The sequence below is a fragment of the Salvia hispanica genome, chromosome 1 (assembly GCF_029641045.1).
Source record: "Salvia hispanica isolate PSC_SH4W2 chromosome 1, Shi_PSC_v1, whole genome shotgun sequence".
In the NCBI taxonomy this organism is placed as follows: domain Eukaryota; kingdom Viridiplantae; phylum Streptophyta; class Magnoliopsida; order Lamiales; family Lamiaceae; genus Salvia; species Salvia hispanica.
Window position 1 is genome coordinate 8,145,625 of NC_142692.1, and position 15,184 is coordinate 8,160,808.

The 15,184-nt window shown below is 35.5% G+C and overlaps 2 protein-coding genes and 1 long non-coding RNA gene across 3 annotated transcripts; 1 reads left to right on the top strand and 2 right to left on the bottom strand.

Moving 5' to 3' along the window:
• Positions 1-853: 853 nt before the first annotated feature.
• LOC125199468 (uncharacterized) lies at positions 854-2,418 on the bottom strand. The gene is made up of 3 exons (XR_007175905.2): positions 1,758-2,418; positions 1,548-1,629; positions 854-1,320 (listed from the first exon to the last, which is right to left on the bottom strand). It is a non-coding gene; the product is annotated as an uncharacterized LOC125199468 (long non-coding RNA).
• A 92-nt stretch (positions 2,419-2,510) lies between these two features.
• On the top strand, positions 2,511-10,218 carry MAA3 (P-loop containing nucleoside triphosphate hydrolases superfamily protein). The gene is made up of 20 exons (XM_048082111.2): positions 2,511-2,857; positions 2,963-3,101; positions 3,304-3,431; positions 3,586-3,777; positions 3,901-4,092; positions 4,263-4,298; positions 4,593-4,681; positions 4,804-4,854; positions 5,324-5,435; positions 5,522-5,627; positions 6,659-6,756; positions 6,837-6,953; positions 7,039-7,131; positions 7,389-7,442; positions 8,163-8,221; positions 8,332-8,416; positions 8,791-9,159; positions 9,249-9,371; positions 9,446-9,532; positions 9,780-10,218. The coding sequence occupies exons 1-20, from the start codon at positions 2,756-2,758 to the stop codon at positions 9,993-9,995; spliced, it is 2,448 nt and encodes an 815-aa protein (XP_047938068.1). The 5' UTR covers positions 2,511-2,755; the 3' UTR covers positions 9,996-10,218.
• A 676-nt stretch (positions 10,219-10,894) lies between these two features.
• On the bottom strand, positions 10,895-13,918 carry LOC125221547 (aspartic proteinase Asp1-like). Its single transcript, XM_048123666.2, has 9 exons — positions 13,645-13,918; positions 13,083-13,200; positions 12,778-13,001; positions 12,119-12,346; positions 11,908-12,046; positions 11,641-11,835; positions 11,497-11,569; positions 11,323-11,410; positions 10,895-11,228 (listed from the first exon to the last, which is right to left on the bottom strand). The coding sequence occupies exons 1-9, from the start codon at positions 13,800-13,802 to the stop codon at positions 11,141-11,143; spliced, it is 1,311 nt and encodes a 436-aa protein (XP_047979623.1). The 5' UTR covers positions 13,803-13,918; the 3' UTR covers positions 10,895-11,140.
• Between the last annotated feature and the right edge of the window lie 1,266 nt (positions 13,919-15,184).

Consider the following 15,184-nt stretch of genomic DNA (forward strand, 5'->3'; position numbering starts at 1 on the left):
GATGAAATAAATACTAATTAGAAATCAACCAATTCAAAATTGAAATGGATTTCAAAAATATTAGATGTGATCTTTCAAGAAGGTATTTGTACAAAAATGCAATTTTTTTTAATCACTAGTTGAGCCAAATCGGATCTATGTGCCTATAAAATAAAGTATAATGTGACAAAAAACAGGTAGATAGGAGTGCTTCGACACCACTAATAAAATTAGTGGTGGTTGTAATTAAACTGGCTTCATGATCTAATAGTGTGATAATTTGAAAATATACACGTTTAATTGCTTTCAACAATAAATAAAAGTAGCCCTATGTTTACATCAATCCAAGTCACCCCTCCTCAATGCTTTGACGATATTAATTCGATTGTTGGACGTGTCATCCACCAAAAACGTTTTTCATACAGGGTCATAATTTTCTGATTTTTTGGATGATATAATAGATAAATGTGAAACTGATGCTACTTATTGTTCTAGTATAATTATATCATTATATGGCAATAAAGTCGAATAGAAAACACATGGCTTTGCTTAGTTTCTCAGTTATCATTAATTCTCCAGAAACTCAAGTCCATTTCTCTAGTTGTGATTTATTCTTCGTGACAATGATTTTTTCGACTGTTAATGTTGTTGCGAAGATAGATACCCCAAATCAAACTTTTGTCAACATCAAGACATAATTCACAACTTGCAAAAGTATACACGCGTATATGGTCCTATACCTCTTATACGAGTTCGTGCACTGTTGCCCGGGTCAATTCAACTATTTTTTCTTCACTCGGATCTTGGGTAATATGGATGCTATGAGTCTCAAGAATGGATAAAATGGAAGCTATAAGTGTTAAGACAATTGATATAAGCCTATCAAAGATACAGAGATAAAGTTCACATCTCTCAAGTAGAAAAATATACACTGCAATCAATCAAACTACGAAATGGAGTTAGTTGTTACTGTATGGTAACATAGAAGGAGTACCACACTAAGAAAAACTCGTCAAGACATGATCGTCATTCTGTAGCAGCAACTATCGAACCTCTAGCTCGTGTAAAAGCAGCAATTAATGAGCCCAGCTGCAGCTTCTCATTGCATGCCATGCTCAACCTATATCTGCAAAGAAGTATGTGTAATAGTATATAGTAACACATTGAAATCCAGTTGTCTTTCCTAAATAGATGACTGAGTTATAGTCGGCTCTAAGTTATGTGAACTGATGTAAACATAAGGAGCCAATGGGAAATCTGCTCAATGTCTTTAGGCAACGGATTCCCAGTGCACAAGTAAACAGCTTCTTCCGTGATCTGCTGGCAGGCCATATGTGTTGACTGCACACAAACAGCAAGTACAAAACTATTTTATCATGAGGTTAAAGATAAGTATAATGAATTCCAAGCAAAAGCATTATGCGATGATCATGATTTGTCGTGTAGATGGCCACATAAGATTAAGCCTAATTGCACATCGAACTCTATATTCCCATCTTCATATTGGCTTGATGATTAAGCTATACTGAATAGATATACACAAAAGCGAGATTAGACAAGGATGATACCTGCAAAATATTCAAAGCTTTTCTATATATCACCATTACTAAGCTTTACAAGAGCTGTCATACCATTTTCCGGAACATCAAGCTGAATAGATGAAGTGTAAATAAGTTGATATTAATATCAAAAAATTCTGCATCAACTACATACTAGTGTATAGTGTAGATGTAAGAGATGCAAACCATCAAAGCTAAGTAAGTAACAGTAAAACTTACCCTTCAGATTCAATTACATGTTTGAGCCTCTCCCTGACATGAACAGCATCAAGGGGGGCAAAGCAGAACCTTGTACATCTTGCTTGCAGTGCTGAAATAATTTTATTGACATTGTTGCAAATTAATGCAAATATATTGCTTTTGGTGTATTTCTCAATCACTGAAAAGCAAATGATGCAGAGATTTTCATAAATTATAATCAAATTGAATAAAAATGCCAAGAAAAGTAAAAAACAAATGTTGCCTCTACGAAGGGCAAATTGTGCATCCTTAGTCATGGCAGACTTTCCCCTGTAAGAAATAAGATACTCAGATAGGCCTGATTGAAGAGACCTCTGAAATCCAAAATGATTAATGCACTATAGAGTAAATGACACAAAAACTAAGTTTAAAAGCCAGTTGACAGCAAAGTTTGCCATTTAGCATCAGAAGCTCCCTAGCTGTTTTCACAAACCACATGTAAGTACATAGTATGTTGTTTTTCCTTCTTATCCCAATATAATCTTCAAACAAGTGATTATGTAGTTTTTCCTTGGTGTATTAAAAAGTGACTAATTAGGAACATTAAAATGTATGCACAATATAGCAAATGTGAGTGCCACAAAATACCCGAAAGAGATGCTCTGGCCTCTGGGTGCTTGCAAAGGCGAGTGTTGTGAAGATTAGAAGTAAATAAATCAACTATATTTCAAAATAATAATAAAATTAAAAATCTTCATTTTGATTCAAAAATTAACATTTTAATAATTTTTGTCTTAGGGTTGGAAGAACCCAATTCAATTTGAACTTGAAGAGGAACTACTTCCATTTGCCACCCAAGCCGCCACCCGCTCTCCCCGTCGCCGGAGAGGTTTTTAAAGCATTGGTCCTCACCAAAACCGACCATTGGCAAAGTTAAATACTAAGCCCTAAAAGCTAAAATCGTGTAAAGGGTGAACACCTTAAACCCTATTCAACTACTAAAACCCTCTGGAAATTCTCTCTGGAGCGGGGGAGTTATGGCGGTCGACACACACAAGCACGACAAGGAAGCCTGCATTCTTCAATTCTACAAAATTGTGCTCACTTGGGATTACAATCTCATCTTGGAGGAAGCACAGGTATTCATTTTCCCTTTCTTTTCTCTTGAAGTTGCCTGATTCCGCGCGATCATAACTACTATCTCTCATTTTTTACATTCATCTCTTGTGAATATGGTGTTGCAGCGTCAACCGAAACGTGCTCTTGGAGTGAAAAAGGTTAAAAACACGTATAAAAATGTTGAAGAATATCTTGGGACATTTGAGCCACTGCTATTTGAAGAAGTTAAAGCAAATATTGCTAGAGACATGGATGAAGACGAAGGTGTTGTGTTCTTCCCATATTGGAACTTTATGATTCAGATGCTACTCAACTTTCTACTAGTTACTGTCATATTTCTAAGATTTTTTAGATACTCCTTTTGTTGAGAATAAGCCTGGTTCTAGTTTCTGCATTACTTTGTTTTTGCTTTGAGATTACTTTTTGACTGCGCACATTTTTGTGACATGTGCTATGCAACAAATAGAAAGAGTATGCCAGGAAGCAATGGTAGCAGAATGTAGTGAAGTTAATGGATTTCATATGCCTATGATCATATGTTCGGAGCCCGAGAAAGTATCTGAAAATGATTTATTATTGGTTTCAAATAAGAAGGTAAATCTTCACAAGCATGTGATAACTCATAGTAACATTTCTTTGAACCACATTAAGTATGTACTACTAGTATACTACAGGTTATTTTCTAGTACTCTATTTTGGTTTATTTGCTTATTAATGACTGTTTCGAAAATGGTGTTCTCTGATGTAGTTTGAAGGCAAAATACCAACGGCATATGCCTTTGCATTGGTTGAGCATCGTCAACAGGACAAGCTAAGACTTCGTTTGTTTTTGGGCAATGAAGTCATAGGATATAACAAAGACAAAACTAAAAGTAGCCAAAGGCGCTTTAGCATGATTCCTATTGTTTGTGAAGTAAAGAAAATCTTATTTGTTGAGAAGGTAAATGTTTAATTTAAACATGTTGCAAGTTTATTTCTTCTTTAGTTTGCTGATGATATCTTGGCTGCTGGTTTGGCTTGTTGCTTAATCCTGTCTGTATTATTTTGGCTCGTGTTGTTTCAGATTTGCAGTTTATCAACTATAGTCCGTGAATATGTTGCTCTACAGTCCATTAGATATCTCCCTTTCAAGGATTTGATCCTAGAACCATCAGACGTTGACATTATTAGTAAAGATGGTGCTTGGAAACTGGCTAAACCTTTAATGGATTTTATTGAGAGCAATCACAATAAATCACAATTAAAGGCTATAAACGTAAGCTCTTGTTAACTTTATCCACTGTTCAGGATCCTTGACATTTCAATTTCTCCAAAACTGTTTTATATTATTTATCGCGTCAAAAGAAGTGCTCATCTTCGTTTTTCTTACTTTTTTCCATTCATTTTCAAACATTTACTGGAAGAGTATCCTTGTTTTTTTTGCAGGAAGGTCTTTCACGGAAGCCCTTTGTCTTGATACAGGTTTGACTTGTATCTTTAGATCCTAATATTAGTCCTTTTACAAATTCCTAGACACACAGAACTACAATATCTGACATTTAACATGTGGTTTTTAGTGGCTATGTGTTACTTTGACTTTATTTTTTTCATGCATTGACAACAAATGCAAGCTTGCCACTAACACATCAATTAAATTGTGTATGTTTTTAAATAAACGATGATTTACGTTTGATCTATTTAGTTTTGCTGTTGCATTGCTTAAAATTTTCGAGGCAATGATGCGGGATATTTGTTTAACGTAGTAGTTGCTTGTAGGGTCCACCTGGTACAGGAAAAACACAAACCATTCTTGGGCTTCTTAGTGCCATTTTGCATGCTACTCCACCTAGGGTACATTCCAACGGGTGAGCATCTTTTTATGTTTTGCTTTTATAGAATGCTAATGTTGCTGTTTGCCAATTGTTAGAGACGAACTACTAAGATCATACTCAACCATCTGAATAATATGATATATGTATTCTTGCAGAGGAAAACAAGCAGGGCTCAAACGTGGGCCAGAACTGCCTATTCAAGAAAGGTACGTATAACTCTATTTTTTCTATTAAGTATATGCTTTTAATTACTGTATTGCAAGCATGCAACTTGTTAAGTATAAGTTTTCAATTATTGTGTTGCAAGCCCGCAACTTGTTATATGCATCTATCACAATTTTAGTGAGTTACTTCCAACTTTTATGTTGGAAAACTTTTGCCATTGTTGTTGGCAATGTATCTTTCATGAGGCGCTCATTATGTAGGCTAATGTAGTTAGTGGCTGCTCATTTCCGAAGACTTACATAGCTGAATTACTTGTTCTTCAATTCCAATAATTATATCTAGATAGTTTTTGTTTTCTAGTATCCTCTACACTCCTCTATCTATTTTATGCAGCTTCTAGCTGCAGCAATAGAATTCCAATCAAATAGAGCCATAGTAAAGACTAATGAAGTACATTATCATGGACTTTTATGGTAATATTTCTTTTTAAAGATGTGTTGTTGCCTACAGATGTAGTCACTGGGAAAAAGCATCTCCATGGCTAAGTGGAATTAATCCTCGGGATTTGATCATGCCTGTAGATGGAGATGATGGATTCTTCCCCACATCTGGCAATGAGATGGTGAGAGCAATTCCCTCGTGACAGTATTAGTATTTTGAAGTTATTTTAAACACTTTCCTCCAACTTAATGTTCAAACTTAATATAGAAACCAGAGGTGGTTAATTCAAGCAGAAAGTATCGTGTTCGTGTTCTAGTATGTGCTCCTTCAAATTCTGCTCTTGATGAGATTGTTTTGCGCATCCTGAGTACCGGTTAGTGATCGTTATCCTTGACTTGTTACTTATTTAGTTTCATCTTCTATTAGTCTATGATATTCAGTTCTTTCATATACATTTTTTGAGATCCATAATTATATCAAATTGCCCCCTTGGCATTTTTGTAAAATGTGATAGTTCTGGTAATGTCGCTGGGAAATTTAATGGGGTAGTTTTTTTAGAGAGATTGCCAAAAATATGGAAAATTCCTTTCTCCAGTCCAAATGAGAATTTTTTTTAGAGAAATTTTCAACTGAATTTCTTCTCACATTCTTGAGCTCATCAGTTATGATTCGTGTAACTTTGGACCTTGTCATGCCTCCTATATACAGTTTTGTGGAGAGTGAGTGATCCAAGAGAATTAGGGCAAGCAAATCAAGTTGTATTGGCTCACCACAGTTTTTAGACATCCGTTTCTAAAAGATATAAAATCAATAACAAATTTTCAATTTCAAACTACAGTCTCCCGTCCCTACATTTGGGCGTAGGTCCTTCTTCAAATAAGTTTACATCTCCCTTGTTTTTCCACTTTCCACATTCCACTTTCCAGTAATAAGTTCTATAACAATAATTTCATCTTAAATATCTTATCCATGGTCTGCTTATTGCTGTTGTGAGATTTATTAATATAATAATTCAAATGTCAACTTCACTGGCCACATTTAGTTCCAGCAGTGACCAGAGCAAAACTGCCAAATCTCAGCTTCCAATACCACATCTCCTTGTTTTTAAAATTATAATTTTGGTGATATCAACAAAGGAAGATTGACTTTGATTATAGACTAACATAATTACACTTAATATATACAAGATAGTTGGGTAAATTTGACACCAAATGTGACTTTGCTAGGATGAAGGACAATACTCATTTGCAGTTGTCAGTCTAATTTATCTTGTCACACAGTTGTAATTTTTGAAGGTCTAAATCACTTATGATTACACTTTTGTTTGGTGACCTATGAAGTGGTCGAATTAAAATTTTGAGGTTATGCACATGAAGTGATGATGCTTCTATGGGTACAATACAGGCATTCGTGATGAAACAGACCATTCATACAGCCCTAAGATTGTGCGAGTAGGTCTTAAAGCCCACCACTCAGTCCAGGCAGTTTCCATGGATTACTTGGTATGCATATGGCAATCAGAAATAAACTAAAGGCCTGATTTAGAGTTTCAAAAATTGACAATGGTACCTAATTGATTTAGGTAGAGCAAAAACTTGCGGGCATGGACTCTCAGGTTGGTGACAAGCAGAAGCAGCAAGGAGGCATATCAAAGGACAAAGACAGTATGCGTGCTTCCATACTGGATGAGGCAGTTATAGTATGTTAGAGTTAACCTTTTCTAGTAATGTTCTATATTTTGCTTCATTGGTAAATAAGTTTCAATGATTAGCTATCTGTACCAGGTTTTCTCCACTCTGAGCTTCAGCGGATCAACTCTATTTAGTAAATTGAATCGGAGTTTTGATGTTGTCATAATTGATGAGGCTGCCCAAGCTGTAAGTATTGTTCATCATTTAAAAGTAGGGCTGCTGTGGAATTAAGAATATGTCTATTTGATACTTATTTCTAGAAAATGTTAGTATTTCATGTTTATATCCTGTATTTACTTCTATTTGAGAAACGTTGTTGTGAGAGATTGTTAGGCTAGTTTGACAATGTGTGGATTACCTGATCAACCAAATTTTCATCGACTCCTTTGGTTAAGGCTAATATCAGAACGCTGTAACATTCTTCAATTTTTTGTCTGCGATAGGTGGAGTCAGCTACGCTTATACCACTGGCTAGTGGATGCAAACAAGTTTTCTTGGTAAGTTCTCTTCAGCATATGTCAAGTTGTGCAAATGATGTTAACTGTATATGCAGTATTTTGTTTTACTGAGATGTGCATATTATCTGTGATGGTTGGAGAAACTTATTTTTTCAAGGTTAAGAATGTGACCATGCTTAATCCAATTACATTGTAGGATACATGGACATAATTTTTCTTCCACAAGTCAGTCAGTTTTATTAAGTAACCGTGGTACAACATCAATGCACTTTCTAAATTAGCTGCCATAGGACAGAAGGTATTTTCCATGCAGAAGAAAGTATTTAGTTATTGAACTCCAATGACGTACTTTTAGCTACACCTCTGAGACACTATAGTCCTGTATTTTTTTTATAATTATTTATCTTCTTGAAAGCTTTTTTTGTCAAATCGCCATGCAAAATACTTCAATGTGACTTGAATTTATAACGTATGCATCTTTTTGAAGTAAAACAGTTACTAAGTAATGTTCTTTGGTTTTTGTACTACATTTTAGTAGCATTTCTGACTGATGAATGGATGAAACAGTCTCTGCAGTTAAGGCATTTGTACATTTCAATGTTTATGTCATCTTAATTGCAGTTATCCATGTCGCTGACCAATGATGTTGTAACTAAGTTTTGTTTCTTCATACTCGATTTTGATTTACTGTTTTCTTGCTGTTCTACTCTCTATTTATTACTAACGGTGATAATATCTAATTAGACTGTTTCTATTTAGGTCGGGGATCCAGTTCAGCTGCCAGCCACAGTAATTTCCCCTGTTGCAGAAAATTTTGGGTAGGAGCATTGTATAGTTTGAAAACCTTACTTTGTGATAAAATATTCGTTACTAGTTTTACTGATTATTGTACATGAATCTGAACAAATAATTTCTTAAAATTTTGTAGATACGGAATGAGCTTATTCAAAAGATTCCAGCAGGCAGGCTATCCAGTACAGATGCTGAAGACCCAATATCGCATGAATCCAGAGGTTTATGTTTCTCTCGTTTTTGCCTTTTCTATTCTTTCTGCTATGAGTATGCTTGTTGTAGGGGACTCGTCCAGAAATACAAGGTTCTGGGTACAAAATTGACAGAAAAATAAAAGATTTGTATGGTGAAAAACAGAAGCATTGGCTTAACTATGAGCCATGAAGAATATCAACTATTTATTTGTTCTTTTTATTTCATCTTATCCCTTAACTAGCATTTTGTCACATGCACTATGCATAAAATTTGACTTTGATTTTTGTAGATGAGATAGGTGTGGCACTTTATGCTATTGCTTATTCAAGTATTACTTTCACCAGTTGAGGGAAAAACTTAGTGAACTAAGAGAAGTTCTTAATTCAATCTTTGGATACAGATTAGGAGCTTCCCTTCTAAGGAATTTTATGAAGATTCATTGGAGGATGGGCCTGATATTGAAAATCAAACAAGGCGCCCATGGCATAATTTCCGTTGCTATGGGCCATTTTGTTTCTTCGATTTACATGAAGGGGAGGAGTCCCAGCCGTCTGGCAGTGGCTCTCATGTAAATGCTGACGAAGTTGACTTTGTCCTGGCTATGTATAGCAAATTAGTTAGTAGCTATCCAGAGCTTAAGGCAAGTTCTCGACTTGCAATCATATCACCATACAGACATCAAGTCAAGCTCTTCAGAGAGAAGTTCCGTAGCACCTTTGGTGTGCAGTCTGATAAACTTGTAGATATCAACACCGTTGATGGTTTTCAGGTAGGTTTATATCATCCTGGCGACATCATATGTTAAACAATTTCTTTTATTTCATTTAATATTTTAATAATTGGGACTAAAATCTTTAGGGACGTGAAAAGGATGTTGCGATCTTTTCTTGTGTCAGAGCAAATGACAATCAAGCCATTGGTTTCGTTAAAGATTATAGACGAATGAATGTTGGCATTACTCGAGCAAGGTCTTCTGTTTTGGTATGCCTCTCGATTCAAGGAATCATCTTACTGCTTTATGGGATTGTATTTTTAATTTTCTAGCAAAACCATAGGTCGTGGGTTCTGCATCAACATTAAGAGGAGATGACCACTGGAAGAATCTGATTGAAAATGCAGAGAAGAGAAATGTATTATTCAAGGTAAAATGTCACATGGCATCAGGATATTGATTTTGCTGCACTCTTTAATCACCTTCTGTAAACTTGGACATCTATGTGAGTGATCTTTAGTGCTAATAACTTGCGAATTGACCCATTTCAACCAGAAATGTCCCTTTTTGTGAATTTTCGTGCTTCTGTTATTTGATGAGGATGCAAATTTACATTTGCTTATGGTCTGATCCTCGAGTATTTTGCAATCCATACTCACTTTTTAAATGACTCTCAGGTATCCAAGCCTTACGCTGACTTCTTCAGCGAGGCTAGCCTCGAGTCCATGAGAGTAGTGGCTAATCCCGAGTCCCCAGCAGCTCCTATGGAAGTGGATGATAATGAAAACGCATTGCCTATCGATATCAATGGTGGCGTTGATCCGGGAGAAGCTGACTGGGGTGGAGATGATGACGACGGTGGTTTTGATGAAGACGGTGGTGGTGACGACTGAAACATTGTTTATTAGCTGCAATTTGGATTTTGCAGTCAATCAATTCCTTTCCAATTATTTCATCTACTGTCAAATGTATATACTATAGAAGCTGCTCCACATTTTATGGAATTACTAATAGGAAATTTATAATACTAATAACAAATTTCATCTTAACACTCGTGGACCGTGGTGGTGAAATGAACACGAACATGACTACATAATCATCCCACTTATTATTTTATCACTAGCATCAGCTGTGATTTTAACTTAGTACTATATTCAAGCTATCTGCAATAGCTTCTTCTCATGATCGATTTTTGCTGCTTCACGGGCCTGAAATCGTGACATCTTTTGTTTGAAAATAAAATTAATAGTTTTAATCAGTACTTTGTATAGTATTTTAATTCAGTTTATACACTTTGTTCTGCAAAATTTTGGGATATTTGGTGAATATGATTGCAAGTCGAGAACATTTTGTTCCATAATTTAAGGATGTAATTATCTTAATTATATAGTAAATATGTATTTAGTGAATTTCTAAAGTTGCTTAATTTCATATTTAAATTGTTTTAGACATTTGATAAAGTAAATCGAGCGGTGCATGAGTGCATCGCATTATCAACAAAAAACACCATATCGAAACACCAATTGTGTAGCAAAAGATTTCAATCATTGAAATTTTTACTTTGTTAGTACTAATACTCTCTCTCCACAAGAACGTGCACTCTTTCCTTTTTAGTCCGTCGCAATATGCACTTTCTAAACTTAAAAGCTCTTTTTCTCTCCAATGGGATGTGACACATTCTCCATTATCAATACTTTAATTACTTTTTCCTTCTACTTCTCTCTTACTTTACCAACTGTGCATTAAAACTCGTGTTCAACCAAAAATGCATATTCTTATGGGACGTACTAGATAAATCCAACATCAAAACATTATCTAGAAATGACATCATCAATATACATGTATCCGTACAAGGTATAACGCCTAAACGAAACACCATCATGATACACAAGATGGTATAGCTAGCATCTTCCTCTAAAAGCCCAAATAATTTCCTATGCATCTACGTTCCAAAATTTCTACATTTACTAAACAATAACAACACCATGGAGTTACAGCACTAACATCACCTCTGGGTCAAAAATCTGCGCCTAACGCCTCAGAATCTGAATCTCGCGGGGCAGATATCCCTCAACGTGCCATCAATGGCAGCATCGTTATGCAGATCGAAGTCTCCGCTATCCATGCTGTTTATAAATAAATAAAGAAAGAAATTGTAGTGAGACTGCCTCGGCCTTGTAAAGCTGAAAGCAAACAAAAAGAGTGTTAAGTGGTCAGGACTTTGGAAGATTGTTGCAGTTTGCTGGCGCCCATCCCACTCGCTGCCTCTCGTTGTCGTAGATCACCAGTTTGTCTTGCAGAAAAATGTCTGCACATTCAACGTTTTCACTTATCAGATTGCAAGAAAAACAGATTGTTAACTGCATTGGGCAGTGATGTGTCGAGATTTCTTACCTCCAATCACATTCAGATTTTCTAACCCGACCTCTCCACCATTGAGAATACCTAAGCAGACATTGCCTTGTTCCTGAATCAAGAAAGGGTGAGTTTTGCACTTCCAAGAAATTGCTTAGAAGGAAAGGATGAGCTGCGACTCACTGTAACGACAAGGTAAGATTCCGGGGGCAGATGAAGCTGAGCATTTTTGGCATTTGTGAAGCTCAGAGCCAAAGGCTTGAAGTGGTTAGCAGCATCTAGAACCGATTTGAAGGGCTTAGCGCCTTTCCAACAGACAGGGAGGCTTTTATCCTCGACTGCGTCTTTCAGTTGCTTTCCATTCAAGTTACGTTTTATCTGGCAAGATTTAACTTTGTTAGACCACATAGGCAGCTTCAAACGAACCATCCAAACCAAAACAAAACTTACCAAAGAAACGAGAGTGTTGTATGCTTGAGAGCTGAAGTAAGTATAAGTGCTTCCACTGTCGAAAACTATGGGAAGGCCCTTGATATTAGTAGCTTGGCCAGCAATCTGGAGATCTGCTGGCCCTACAGAGTAGTATTTCCTGAAACAAGGAGAGGATACTAAGCATCGGCATATTATGTCAGCTTGCATTGTTATAGATAATAAAACTTACGATTGGCTCAATAATGGTGTCCAAATGATCCCCGAATTAGGGAGAAAGTCATCTCCAAAGAAGAGAAACCCTCCACCTTGTCGGCTTAGACAATGACCAACAACATTTCGTATCAAACCCATGTTCCGTAGCTGAGCCAGGATGCTTGAATTGCCAAGGCCTAGTCCGAGGACTCCATCCGTGTAAGGTAGATGGGCTGTGTCTTGAACTTCTTGATTGTATCCACATCTAGATAGATTCAAGATATAAGTAGCTGAATTGGAGGCATAAGCTAACTAACAAAATAAACAGAAAAGGCTAAACTATCCAAAATAATCCGAAATGTCGACTTACCCTAAAACTATCTTATACACCTTCAAATATTTGTCCTGATCTAACCTCTCTCTATTTTTCACTAGCATAACCGTAAATTTAGTTAACCGTGCAAAGACCACTAAGATGACATTATCTGTTATTCTGTATCACCATCATCCACGTAGATGCCACATCAACGGTCTTTGTGCAGTTAACACAAATTAACAATCTCGTTAGTGTAAAATAAACAAGGTTTGACTAGGATAAGAATTTGAAAGTACATGTATAATTGATAGTAATAGGATATTTTTTAGTGTTTTACGACCTTTGAGTAAAGCTCGTAAAGAAAAGGGAAAGACCCTCACCCAAATGCAAGCTTTGGAGCAAAAATGGTACCATTTGTAAATCTAAGAGGAAACAAGTCCTTAACCAGCACGCCCAAAGATGAACCATGGTCGGCATAATCAATTTCGTAATCACACTGCTCCTCGGGTGATTGACAGTGATGGTTCCCCGGCCCATGAAGTGAGACACACAAAGGGTCAACGCATGTGATGAGGTTTTTCGGTTTGTAAAGACTGTGAGGAGCCTGAGAAACGTCGAGCAAAGTGTAAAAGAACACATTCTCACAACCATTCAACTCTCAACAAACATCGAGCAAGAAAGTTACCGGGGTGCATTTCGTGCAAGGCGCATCACACTGAAGCCATGTAAGATCACTGCCAGTATCGATATCAAGAAAGTAGGGCCTCGGAGGCTGCCCCACATTCATTGTTACATGATAGTACCTAAGTAAGGTCAAAAATAGAATTGAAAATGTGAACAGGATGAACTACTTTCTAAAGATAAGATAGATGTTTCATCAACTGATGCAGATCCAATTTCTAAGTTTGATCATTCCAAATACAGAAAAGAAGAGAGATTCTACTACAGTTTTGCCATTTTTCCAAGAAACATTTTACTATATCAGCGATTGGAAAATGAAAACACACTGATTCCACAAATCAGACCTAATTACCTCAGCACACCAACATGAACGTTAAAATTCATCACAAAACCACCAAAAAAAAATCCCCTAAAATTCAGAGCATCAGCATTTCTAACACAACATCAATATTCACCAACTAAACATCAAATAAGTGGCGATCACATTCCCCCAAAATCACAACTGAAATCAGAACCAAACACTGCAAATTCTCAAAATTCCAATAAAATTGAAGAAAACGAAGTACCCTTTTGGATAAACATTTCCGGCGACGGGGAAAACCACAGAGGAGCGGAAGGTTCTGGCAGATTTGAAGGTGATAGTGTGAGGCTGGTCAGCAGCTGCAATCCATGTCAAAAGGTACAGCACCAATGCCTTGAGGTACAACTCTCTATCCATGCTCATATACGAATTCTGATCTCGGGATAAACGAAAAGGGCTCTTAAGTAAAAGGGATTCTCGTAAAGTGATATGGGATTTGGGATTCTCTGAAGAAAGAAAAAAGAAACACAGAGAAAAAGCAATGAAAAAGACTTGATTTTTACGCGGACTGAAGTTAATGACGTGAAACCAGTTGGAAATTTCTGTGTGTGTACATACTTACAAAAAGTAATGATAAACAACCAAATTTTGTACGACCAAAATAAAGTTATATTAATAATTTGATGTATTAGTTATATATTAAAATTATAAATATAGTAAGTGGATAAGTTAAAAAGACTTATTAGCCTTAAACCTCATTTTTTATATTTATATTTGAATTTTCTTTCTATTATTTTTAAAATTTGAATTAAAGTAGGCACTAGTTACATATATAATTCTAAAAAAATAAAAAAATTATAAAAAATCATAAATATATAACCACAATATTATGCACTTTCCATGTATTATATATGTATCTAATATTTTAATTAAATTCATAAATAAACCTATTTTTTTGTCAAATAAACAAGAATTTGGTTGTACAAAATTTGGTCACATAGATTTATTGTAAAGAAATTAGTTAGAAGTTGCCTAATTTTGAGACAATTATAAAACAATTCATGTAAATTCAAAATTGGATAAGACTTATTATACATATAAATAAAGAAAATACTATTAGTTTGATGTTATCTGTCCACTATATTTATGGTTCGATTTCGTGACTGATGTGGTTTTCTTTTATTCGAGGAGGAACTTTTAAAAGTTGAAGGAGTAAAAGTTTTATTATAAATAATTTATGAAGGAAAAAACGTTATATATCTCTATTCTCTATATATAGTTTGTTCCAAACAAAAGTATCCATGGGAAATGTTCTATCGTGAATTTTAGTTGCTTTATTTGCATCGAAGTTTAAGAAAATTACAAGTGCGAAGTGGTTTGCCAAATAAATAATAGTGCATGTAAATTGTTAGATTCTAACTAATTACTAGTATGATTTATGAATTATTAAATTCTAATTATAAACTGCCAACTCTGCATATGGATTGTTAGACGTACATGTACACGTAAGAAGGATGTCTAATGTCGTTTTTCTAGTATTTCAGTGCATATGGAGAAAAACATGGCAACATGACATCCATTGCAAATTTGCAATTATGTCAAAACAAAAACACACGAACCCGGACACAGAGATCCGTGATATGCACATGTCAAAACGAATACACTCTCTAATGATTGATATAGTACTAATAAACTACTTATAAAGTTTGATATGCACATGTCAAAACGAATACACTCTCTAATGATTGATATAGTACTAATAAACTACTTATATACAAACTGCCAAAGTTTAATAAAGGGAAAAG